The sequence below is a fragment of the Penaeus japonicus genome, unplaced genomic scaffold (assembly GCF_977035675.1).
Source record: "Penaeus japonicus unplaced genomic scaffold, GWHDUDI00000001_assembly GWHDUDI00000033, whole genome shotgun sequence".
Taxonomy (NCBI): domain Eukaryota; kingdom Metazoa; phylum Arthropoda; class Malacostraca; order Decapoda; family Penaeidae; genus Penaeus; species Penaeus japonicus.
Window position 1 is genome coordinate 11,601,410 of NW_028234435.1, and position 12,011 is coordinate 11,613,420.

At 42.4% G+C, this 12,011-nt stretch overlaps 2 protein-coding genes across 2 annotated transcripts in view; one reads left to right on the plus strand and one right to left on the minus strand.

Annotated features, from left to right (window-relative positions):
- The first annotated feature begins 309 nt into the window (after positions 1-309).
- Positions 310-9,643, plus strand: LOC122252904 (uncharacterized). Its single transcript, XM_043015595.2, has 8 exons — positions 310-2,579; positions 5,723-5,778; positions 6,327-6,435; positions 6,585-6,911; positions 7,148-7,465; positions 7,725-7,802; positions 8,043-8,259; positions 8,441-9,643. The coding sequence occupies exons 1-8, from the start codon at positions 854-856 to the stop codon at positions 8,562-8,564; spliced, it is 2,955 nt and encodes a 984-aa protein (XP_042871529.2). The 5' UTR covers positions 310-853; the 3' UTR covers positions 8,565-9,643.
- Positions 6,584-12,011, minus strand: part of LOC122248029 (uncharacterized) — a 19,952-nt gene continuing 14,524 nt past the window's right edge. Inside the window, exon 3 of the mRNA XM_086530404.1 lies at positions 6,584-9,998. Within this exon, the coding sequence (XP_086386530.1) occupies positions 9,945-9,998 (54 nt within the window). The 3' untranslated portion in view covers positions 6,584-9,944. The remainder of the gene's footprint in view (positions 9,999-12,011) is intronic.

Consider the following 12,011-nt stretch of genomic DNA (forward strand, 5'->3'; position numbering starts at 1 on the left):
TTTTGGGGGAGGGGGGTCGTGGCATTCTAGTTTTCAAGTGTTTTGGACAATCTCGTTAAAAAAAGCGTCTGCTGGTGACGTCACCAATGTACCGGGCGATGATTGGTCTCTTCGTCTTGGGCATTGCTCGTTCCACCGGCCAATCACCGACTGAAAAGGGCTATGGTTGCCAGACGTCGTAAAAAACGTATCTAAAGTGACCCATTCAGATTGAATATTTTTACTTTCGTGATTTTGCAACTTATGTTATTCGTCATTATTGACTACTAGTGATTTGTGAAAAAATGAGGGACAAAAATGAGCGAAATGTAGGTAACCAAAGACATTTCGGCCAGACAACTGTCAGGCGAGCGCCGTGTCCCTTACCCCGCCACAGCCATGGGGTTCCTTCCCTGGGCTAAGGTACTGGGTATGAGAATGGTTGGAACCACTACCCTCGCCAGATACACCGCGGATGCACAAGGAGGAAGGAGCGTTCATAACCTTACCTTGATATCGTTTAGCCTAGAGGCCTTTCATCTTTGTTGCATGTGCATTTGCAGTTGGTCCATTCCAACTAGAGGACGGAGTAAGAACTCGGGCGTGGCGCCAGTTTTCGTTTTCTAGAGCAAGCTTATCAGTGCTTTAAGAAGTTGTGATAAAATCTTGTGTCGTAGTTCGAGTGCACTGCCGTGTAGCCCTATAGGCCGGATGACCCTTTGGTTGCAACTTGAAGGGATGCGAGCACTTGGTGTCGTTGCACCGTCGAGGATGACCGCGACGGAGCGAAAGCAGTGAGTCTGACATCTCGGCTTCTTGTAACACTTCGTCAAGTATCCGAGTCTTCGTAAGGCCCCGCGTCAAGAGTACCGCCATGCAGCTCGACCAGATTCTCAACGCCGCCGTGGCCGCCGTCAACGTGGAGGAGGTGGAGCAACTTCCTTCCCCGGACATCCCGCAGAACTCGCCGACGCCCCCCGCCTCGGCGCGCGACCACAGGATCCTTCACTACTTTCCCGAACATGGCCTCGCTTCCACCACTTTCGAAGGAGCGCAGCTAGAGGCCCAGACGCGAGTGGAGAGGTTCTGCCAGTACCCGCAAGATGTCGCGCCCCAGGAACCCACGGACTTGGACTGCAACGACTCGCTTCAGGAGTACACGACTGTGGGCGAGACGCAGGAGCTGATCAATCTGGACTCGAAGACGGCCATGCAAGTGTACCAGGAGGCCTTGCAGGATGCCCAGCCTCCGCCAGACGGGGAACTTGGCGACATGAACTTCTTCGCCCTGGATGATGACAACTTAGTGATCACCTCCCAGCAGGCGCTCGAGATGTTCGAGACGCCCCCCACCGTCGAGTATGGCGCCACATACCAAGTCCTCACCACGTCGGAGAACCCTCCGCAGGTCAACACACCGCCCATGGGCGTGCCCGGAGCCATGGGCTCGGAGCTGCAGATGTCCGGGGAGATCCTGGCGCAGGAAGAGATTCCCATCCAAGAGGAGGTCATGCTGCAGGACACGGGACCTGCTCCGACGGACGTGCCTGCACCGTCGGCTGAGATCGAGGTTTTGACAACACCCGACGCGCCACAGTATACAGCATTGGCGCCCGCCAGTGCCTCCGCCAATGGTGCCATTGACCTCCTTGCGCCCGACGCCTTGCAGTGCCTGCCGGGGACAGCCATGGACGCCACGGTGGACGCGGAGGGGCGTTTCGTAGTGCAGGTGACGGCTCCGGGCATGAACATGATAGTGCCCAACAGGTATGTGAGCGACGAGGAGATCATGGTGCATGTGCCTCACATGCCCGGAACGCAGCCTCCTGGCACGGAGGTGTGTCCCCAGGAGCCGCCCTCCAGCACGGGGCCGTACACTGCGTACGTAGACAGCCCGGCGGCGTACTCCGGGCCTTCGGCCGGACGCCGCGTGTCCCCGAGGCAGCCAGTGAGTGGAGTGGGGAGCGGCGGCCAGCGCGAGAGGCCGACCAAGGCCAGCGGCACATCTCAGGGAGCACAGGAGCCTGTCAGGGATCGTTCCGACGTCCTGACGGCGCTCAGGGAGTCTATCTTCCGCTCGAGAGCCAAGAAGCGAGGTAGAGGCTCCGACGGCGGCGCCGACAGAGCCCCGAAACGCCGCCCCGTGACACCGAAGGACGAGGGCGGCTACGGCACGGGAGCTCCCGACAGGAGGTACAGCGAACAACACGAGGGAAGCCGATACGACGACGACGGTCCTTCGCACTACACTTACGAGACGACCAAGAGAACGACTCACATAGCCACCCAAGCCAACAGCGCCGCAGGCCCTTACAAGTACGAAACGACCACCGATAGTTCCCCGCGGAAGAGCCATCCTCACCAGCAGCCGAGTCCGAGGTCCGCCAGCCATCAGCACCAATATCAGAGCAATAACAACAACCAGCAAGGGATGATGGTCCTGCGCCCCGAGGAGCTTCCGGCGGCCCTTCAGCGCGGAGGCTCTTCCTCGCCCCTGGTGGTGATGAGGCCTGAGGACCTCCACGCGGGCTCGGCGGACACGGGCGACCCCCTTCAGGTGCAACTCGTGTACCTCGTTTACCCAATGGAGGGCGCAGCAGGTAAGACGTCGCTCGCTGGCTCGCTCAGCCTCGTTGTTGGGGTTCCCTACAAAAAAAGGGGTCTATGTGCATATACATATACATATAGGTAGATAGATAGATAGATATAGATACATATATAGATATATATGTGTGTGTATGTATATATGTATGTATGTATATGAATATGAATATGTATATGTATATGTATATGCATATATGTATATATATATAATATATATATATATATATATATATATATATTATATTATATATATATATTATATGATATATATATATATTATATTATATATATACATATATACATATACACATACACACACACATATATATGTGTGTGTGTGTTTATATATATATATATATATATATATATATATATATATATATATATATATATATATATATATATATATGCACACGCACACACACACACACACACACACACACACACACACACACACACACACACACACACACACACACACACACACACACACACACACACACACACACACACACACACACACACACACACACACACATGTACTGTATCATATTAAGAAACGATAGCAAGGGATGCCAACTTTAAGGTCACAGGAGAAAATCTGTTCTGCGATCAAAAGGACTCGAATGTACTTGAAAACTTACTAATGTACATCAGACTCATAAAAACTAACAAACAAAAACACAAAACAACTACGGAAATTTCCGGGCTGTTAAAATAAACGCGGAGGAAATAATCACGAACTGGGACCCGCGCAGGTTACCCTTCTATGCCCCACCCCTCACCCTCCCCCCCTCCTCGCTCGCCAAGGAGGAAAACTTGGAACAAAATTAATTTAGAGCACCCCCGTGGTGCCAGTGTCATGAACGTTCAGTCACGAGACAGTGCCATGCCCCTGCTTCGGTTTAAGAGGTGATCCTACCCGCCACGTGCCCCGAAGAGCCGTTTTTGCAGTTCGAAAGGTAGCAGAGAAGCGCCGCCAAGGGAGGGGGAGGGTCCCGGTGCCGGGGGAAGGGGGGGAAGGGGGGAGGCAGTTCTAAGCCAGAGGGTGTGACGGACGGCCATGGTTGGCAACAGTTGTCATGGCTGGACTGAAGTGGATACACTGCACGCAGGGTAATCGTCCTGTGCAATTGACGCGCTGTTGATGTGTAGATGTACATTTTGTGTCGCTCCTTCCGAGTTTGTGTTTGAAGTCTTTTCTGTCGTCTTTCTTTTAAGAGGAGTGCATTCTGAGACAAGCAGGAAGATGCGATTTTCGTGATTCTAGTAAGTATAAGTTATGTTTGCATAAGTAGGAAATGTGTGTCGTTCCTTTACGTTGCTTACTTCCGTATTTCATCCTAATTATAGGATCTGTGTACTGGAGCAATACTCGAAGGAGCTGTGTGTGTTCACTTATTAGTGTACGTAATGCCGTGGCCCATTTCTTTTTATTGGCGTTTCATATACTGATTAAGTTGTTTTCTTAAAATAACTGCATACACATTGAAATACATCCTTGACATACAACTTAACAATAACTACCACGTACGTACCTAATTTATAAAACATGAACGTAACACGTTGAACTAACCAACTTTTTCTTAATGACCTTCAGTGCTGTTAAAACTGATAATGATTAATGCAAAATGTTACCGTCACCTTCTTTTACCTTGGGAAATGAAATCAACGACTCTTCCTTCTTATGTGGTATTGGAAGACCATGCGGAACAAAATGGTAAATCGGCAACTTTATCGAGGACAGGAGTGTTGCCAGATGGTGAACCTGGAATTACTATGGTTTTTGAGGTTTCGTAATAAGTACGCGTGCTAAGTGCCACATCACGTCTCTTGTATGTATGAGTGAAAACGCTCGCGCGCGCGCGCACACACACACACACACACACACACACACACACACACACACACACACACACACACACACACACACACACACACACACACACACACACACACACACACACACACACACACACACACACACACAGACACAGACACAGACACAGACACACACACACAGACACACACACACACACACACACACACACACACACACACACACACACACACACACACACACACACACACACACACATATACATATACATATACATATACATATACACATACACATACACATACACATACACACACACACACACACACACACACACACACACACACACACACACACACACACACACACACACACACACACTCACACTCACACTCACACTCACACTCACACTCACACTCACTCACACTCACATTCTTTTAGGTCAGGGAGTTCGGCCGACAGTTTTGTTGATAAGGAAAGCCGCGTAACTTATCTGTGCGCGATAAGAGCTCCCGTCTACAGTCAGTGCTCCTAAAGGTGTTGCGTGTTGGGAGACATATTTTGGAGGTGAGAACAAGACTGGTGTGTGTTTTCTCTGTGCTGAAAGGGCTCTATGATCGCTTTGATTGTGTGTTTATATCCTGAAGGTACACAGGATGATAACGTTGGATTGTGGACGAGAATACCATCGATATTCTGCGACATGTACAAAGGGTGGGGTAATGTGATTATTTCAAGTCGATCTTTTCTGCCTTTCAAGGTCAAGTTTAACCACCCCACCCCACCCCAATCACAAATGACACCCACATTCACCTATATACACTCACAACTCCCCACCCCCCCCACCCCAATCACAAATGACACCCACATTCACCTATATACACTCACAACTCCCCACCCCCCCCACCCCTATCACAAATGACACCCACATTCACCCATATACACTCACAACTCCCTACCCCCCCCACCCCCCACCCCACCCCAATCACAAATGACACCCACATTCACCTATATACACTCACAACTCCCCCCCACCCCACCCCTATCACAAATGACACCCACATTCACCCATAGACACTCACAACTCCCTACCCCCCCCACCCCCCACCCCACCCCACCCCAATCACAAATGACACCCACATTCACCTATATGCACTCACAACTCCCCACCCCAATTACAAATGACACTCACATTCACCCATATACACTCACAACTCCCCCCTGCCCCCTGCCCCCACACACAGAACTCCCACACTTAATATTCACGACTAAGCTTTCTTTGTCTCCTCTCCTCCACAGGATCTGGATCGCGACCAGTCCCAGCCGAGATGGCCCCACACAAAGCCTTCCTCAGAGTAAGTTTGGACTACTTCGATTTCGTTTTCCAGTTAAAATGGTTTTGAAGATGCAAAATATACTTAGTCATGTCATGGTGGCAAAGAGTTCAAAGATAAGATTAGCTTTTATCACTTTGGGGTATATGAAGCTGTTACAAGTGTGATATATTTGAAATGTTTTTATTTATTCTATCATTATCGTTAGTAGAATTCTAGACACTGCCCTACATAAGAGTTAACTAAAATTACTATTAATAGTTAATACACATACTCTCAAAATCAAAGAAACTCTTTATCTATCACAGAATTTCCTACATATGTTAAGAAACAATTTAGTTTTGTAAGATATTACCTTTAAAAGATTCAAGTAATTAACCTTCGTAAGATATTACCTTAAAAAGATTCAAGTAATTAACCTTCGGTAGATATTACCTTAAAAAGATTCAAGTATTACCTTAAAAAGATTCAAGTAATTAACCTTCGGTAGATATTACCTTAAAAAGATTCAAGTAATTAACCTTCACAAAAAAAGACACATAATTAATCACCATCTTTTTAATTTCCAGGATGGACAAGAACCTCCATCAGCCACTAACAAGCAACTTCCGTGGTTATCGAGAGAACGACACCACGAGAACCCCTCTGCCACCTTAACCCCCCTTAGGAGTTCTTTTGGTATGTTAACTTTTTAAGATTTTGGTATCTAGACGGGTAGAAGTCAATTTGAAATCCAAATCCTAGTCATTTAATTGCTTCTATAAGCAAGTCTTTTAAATTAGTCTTTAGGAGCAGTATTGTATTCTAATTTCCAAATAACTTTTCAGAAAAAAACATCCAACCAGAGAAGCCCATAGCTGAGTGGACATACGAGGATGTGGTCTTATTCTTCTTCAAAGCCCAAGAGAACCTCAACCTGGACAGCAAGAACTTCGACGTCAACTTCTCTGAGTTGAGTGGTTCGACTGGGAAAGATCTCTTGAACACAGATATTGAAGGATTTAAGAGGTTCTCAAAGGGTTGTGGAGAGCAGTATTACAGATACTTCATCGAAAAGAGAGATGAGGAGAGGAGATTAGAGTTGCAGAGACATGAAGATATGCAGAGAAGAGAAGAGTTGCGACGGCAAGAGGAAGAGAGAAGACAGTCATATGGTGAGGAACATTCTCTACTTATTATGAAAGTTACAAAGTATTCTTACTTCTTTCTATCTGATTTCTTTTATATTAATTTTACTTGGTAATGGATTAACAAGGAAATTCAGACAAGGATTCAGTTTCTGTGATGGGGAAATATCTTGTCATAAAAGTAAACCTTAATTAAGCAGCAAAGCAAAAGATATCACAAAAAATGCAAAAATAAAAGTTGACATACATTTTCTTCCTTACAGTTTCCTCCCACCAAATGCTCTACAAGCCCAACCTCTTCTCACCACCACCCTTTGAGTACTTAGTCAGCCCCAGCAGCCAGGCTCAGGCTCCTCACCTTCCATCAGCCTCTCCCAGAGAAGCTGCTCCAACCCTGATCGAAACACCCGCCCCATACGAGATACGCTACGAAGCTCCAAGGTCAATGGGAATAGAAAATGGGCACAGGTCCGGAATCTCCGATAGCCTCCCAACAGCCTCTATGAAAACCTTCCCACTGTTCTCCGCTCCCTCGCCTTCCAATCACTACCACTCGGTTGCAGAGAGCCTCTCTGATCCTGGTAAGCACTCTTGTCTATTTGTCTTTATTTAATCATAGGAATTACTGATTAAGTAAATTTGAAGTTTATAATAAAACCAAAAATATAGTTGTAATTTCACATGTTCATCTTTCCATTTTACAAAGACTACTTCCATATTGAAAAACAGATAAAATAATAAAAAAATACCATACCACTATAACACTAGAAAAATAATTGGCATTTTCCTTTACATACTTTCCCCAAAACGCTAACTAAAAATAATCTTTCCACTTTCTAGATCACAGTGCAGCCGAAGAAGAGGAACCTAAACCAGAAGTACCAAAGAAGCGAGGTCCTGGAAGACCACGTAAGCCTGGTAAGTTTTTAGGCTTTGTTTTTTCCACCGCTTAGCAGTAAATTGTGTCATTTCCCTCAATTCATAATTGCGAATTCATGTGTATTTATGTAAGATGTATAGAAATAGGATAAAGTGAGAGCATACATTGTGTTCACATACATTCATAAGCTTTACAGTTACTATTCAACCTTTGTTTTTTTATTCTTTATTTCTTTTCGTAACACTGAGCATACCCTTTTTTTCTCTCTCTCTGTATAGAGAATGAACTAAAAAAGAAGAAGAAGAAAACAGGTCGTCTGTGGGAGTTCATCAGAAATCTCCTGCTCGACCCCGAGACATGCCCATCTATGGTTAAGTGGGAGAATCCAGAAGAAGGGATTTTCAGATTTGTCCAAGCAGAAAAGGTGGCACAGAAATGGGGAGAGCGCAAACAAAACAAGGATATGAACTACGAGAAATTAAGTCGAGCTATGAGGTGAGGGCTATTTGTTTTCTGCTTATTTTTATTTATTTTTATGGAATATCTAGAGTATAAATAAATAATTATATTAATAAAATAAAACAAATATTTTTAATATAATCTTCAAAGTGCAATATTAACTTCAAAACTGTTTAAAAATTTCCTGCAGCTAATAGTATTTCCTTTCATTTCACAGGTATTACTACAAGGGTGGTGTATTTGAAGCTGTACTAGGAAGAAGATTAGTGTACAAATTTGGAAAGAATGCCAAGAATTGGAGACCTTCCAATCCCAACTTTGCCAATCCTCCACCAATGTAGGTTGGCCATGAGAGAGACTACTGCCTAATTGCAAGGGAGTTGTGATTACATGCTGAACTATTGTGTCGTGATGGTGACGCCTGGTGATACCTCAAGGCACAGCTCAAGGGGCAAGTAGAGGACTGGTCTCTACTGTCTATAAAGGAGGTGAAGAAGGTTGTCTTCCCTCCGAAACAGTGGTGCTGCTACACACAGAAAATTGTGTCGTTTTGAATGGTAACTTGTGAGCAGGCCTCAAGTTCACAAATTCCTAATGCCAAAGACTTTTGAGTGTAAGTGCTGATTTTAAGTGTATAGATCACCTGTTAAAAGAATTGAACAATTCTTTTATCATTAATTTTGACATGGCAGATAATTATTTAAATTATTAATCAATCTATTTTTACAAATAGTAGGTCTTTACAAAAGGGAACAGGAAGCAATACATGCTATCATTTACAATCACAATTACATAATTTACAATTATTCAATCACCTTGATGCATTTACCAGAACATTTGTTTTCTTTTCTTTTAAATTCTACTCGAAGTAGAATTGAGGATCCCCAGTACTTTCATTATAGGAAGGGTGTTTAGTGTAGCTCCTCTTTTGTATATATTTATAAATAAATACATATATATATTTAAAGAAAACTAGTCATGAAGCTAGATATTAAGTATATTTTTCAGAGATGATAACACAAAAGAAAAATTCATGAGTACAGCATGAGAATTTCAATTACTGGTTTGAAGTGCCAATTTGTACATATTTTCTAAGGAAAAGAAAAAAATCAAAATGCTTCAGATATCCCTCTTGTTTAAAATTTCTTCTTCCCCTTCTTAATCTTTATTTCATGAATAAAGTGCCAGAAATCTTGTAATCAGTGTGCCTTGTCTGTGCAATACTTTAATTAATTATTATAAAACCCTGTATATATTATGTATATAAAATATAGAAAGTTATGCCTACAGATTATACTATGTGGAGTTAAGACCTGTGAAACATATTTGTACAAAGCTTTTTACTCAACATGGTTGTAGGTTCACAACCATTACTGGTGCTCATGTATTGTCATATACTCAAAAAATGCTCAATCTTTAATGTAATGTTTTACTTCCTCCTATAAAAACAATGGAAATCATGAAGACCGGAATTTGGGAAAAAAAAAAAAATATATATATCTTACTTACCTACTACAATAATTTGAACTTAATAATTGACATTTTTTTTCTTCTTTTTTTGTACAAATATAATACAAAAACGTCACTCATATATCTATCTATCATAACAAGAGGTGCTTTATCCAACTAATAACAAAATTGAAATTCTAGTTGCTCCATACATGTACACACGCAAGATAACTTTTTTTTTCTCACATAAATTTCATAAATATGACTGTGGATTATGATATCCGATCTAGTGCTTCCAGCATGATGATGCTGCTACCTCGGATTACCTGCAAAATAAACATACATTCAGATATTTTTCATTACTGTGGAAAAAGTAGATTTTTGTAATTCATGCCCTGCAAGAGAGAAAAAAAATCTAAGGACATCCTTTTGTCACAGAGAAAGGAAGTCATTCATAACAAATGAACAGCAATATAGATAACACATTCACCAATATTAAAAAATGTAGCTTCTTGTGATAAAATAGAATAATTACTGGAAAGCATAGTTAAACTCAGGTGAAGAAATGTGTAAATTGTACCAATTTTCTACAGGAATCTAGGAAATAATTGAAATATAATCATAGGCTTTTATGTGTAAATTCCAATAATAAAACTCAATTTTTAATCAGAGTAAATAAGAGGGAGAAAAAAAAAACACACAAACACACACAAACATACACACACACACAAACATACACACACAAACATACACACATACATATACACATACATACACATACACACAAACACACACACACACACACACACACACACACACACACACACACACACACACACACACACACACACACACACAACACACACACATACACACACAACAAACACACATACACACACACACACACACACACACACACACACACACACACACACACACACACACACACACACACACACACACACACACACACACACACACACACACACACACACACACACACAAACATACACACACACACACAAACATATACACACACACACATACACACACACACATACACACACACACACACACACACACACACACACACACACACACACACACACACACACACACACACACACACACACACACACACACACACACACACACACACCAAATATATCTACCTTCGTTTGTGAGAGAGACATTAAAAGTGCCAGAAGACAGAAATAAAGGGAAGAATGGATGAGCTACCATGCACATGTAAATTTCATCTCTCCTGACAGCCCCCCTATATTGCTATATTACTTGCCAAAACCAAGAAGGGTGGTAACTCTTGCATTAAACTTTCAACATGCCAAAGAAAAAGTAATGAGTAGCAGATACTATATAAAAATAAACTTTAATGCTCTCTCCTGAAATATCTACATTTTGGGGAATGAAGATGTAATAATAAAAATTCCCAAGCAATTTTTAATCTGCACAGACAAATGAAATGTCTCTCCTAAAAGAATATTCATGAGCATAATAAATGTTCATCAAAAAAAGGTATGAAAGATAAAGATGTAAATATTTTTGGTTTCTTTCTCTGGAATTAGCCTGCAGACAATGATCAGAGTGCTGTATTTCTATTTGTAATGAGAAAGGATATAAAAAAATAATAATAGTGATGAATACAAAAACCTTAAATATCCTTGGCCACATGGGATGAAACATTTAAGAACAAACACCTTGCACATTTTTGTCACACATCAGTACAAAATATAAATTCACAATGATGATCCCCTTAACCCATTGCGTACGGGTGTTATAACATACATGACGCAGGAGCTCTGGCCAGACGATGGGCGTCATGACGTACATGACATTCAGGGATTTTGGATCACTGCATTATTTTATTGTTTTATGAGTAATGATGAGTGAGTGATGATGACAATTGAAGTCATAAATACTATAATTCCCATAATAAGCAAAATGGGTTTCACCTAACATCCAAAACCTAGATGACCCCACTTTCTTCTGGCTCCAGCAGGAGAGAGAGCCTTGAATGGCACCCATCTACAGTCTCTAGCAAGTACAATCTTTATAGAGGAAAGGTCCTAAACAAGTTGAAGACCTCTTGCTCTAAAGTATCGCAGATGAAGGATGTGCAGGCAGAATATGAAGAGAAAGGTGACTCAAACCATGCCCAATGTCTACAATGGGCCTCGGTGCCAGTAGGGTTGCCTTTTACTGTGGCACTTATTATTGGCCAATTATTTACATTATTATCATTATTAGTATTATCATTAGTATTATCAATATTATCATCATCAACATCCTTATTCTTATTATTATCATTATCATTTTCATAA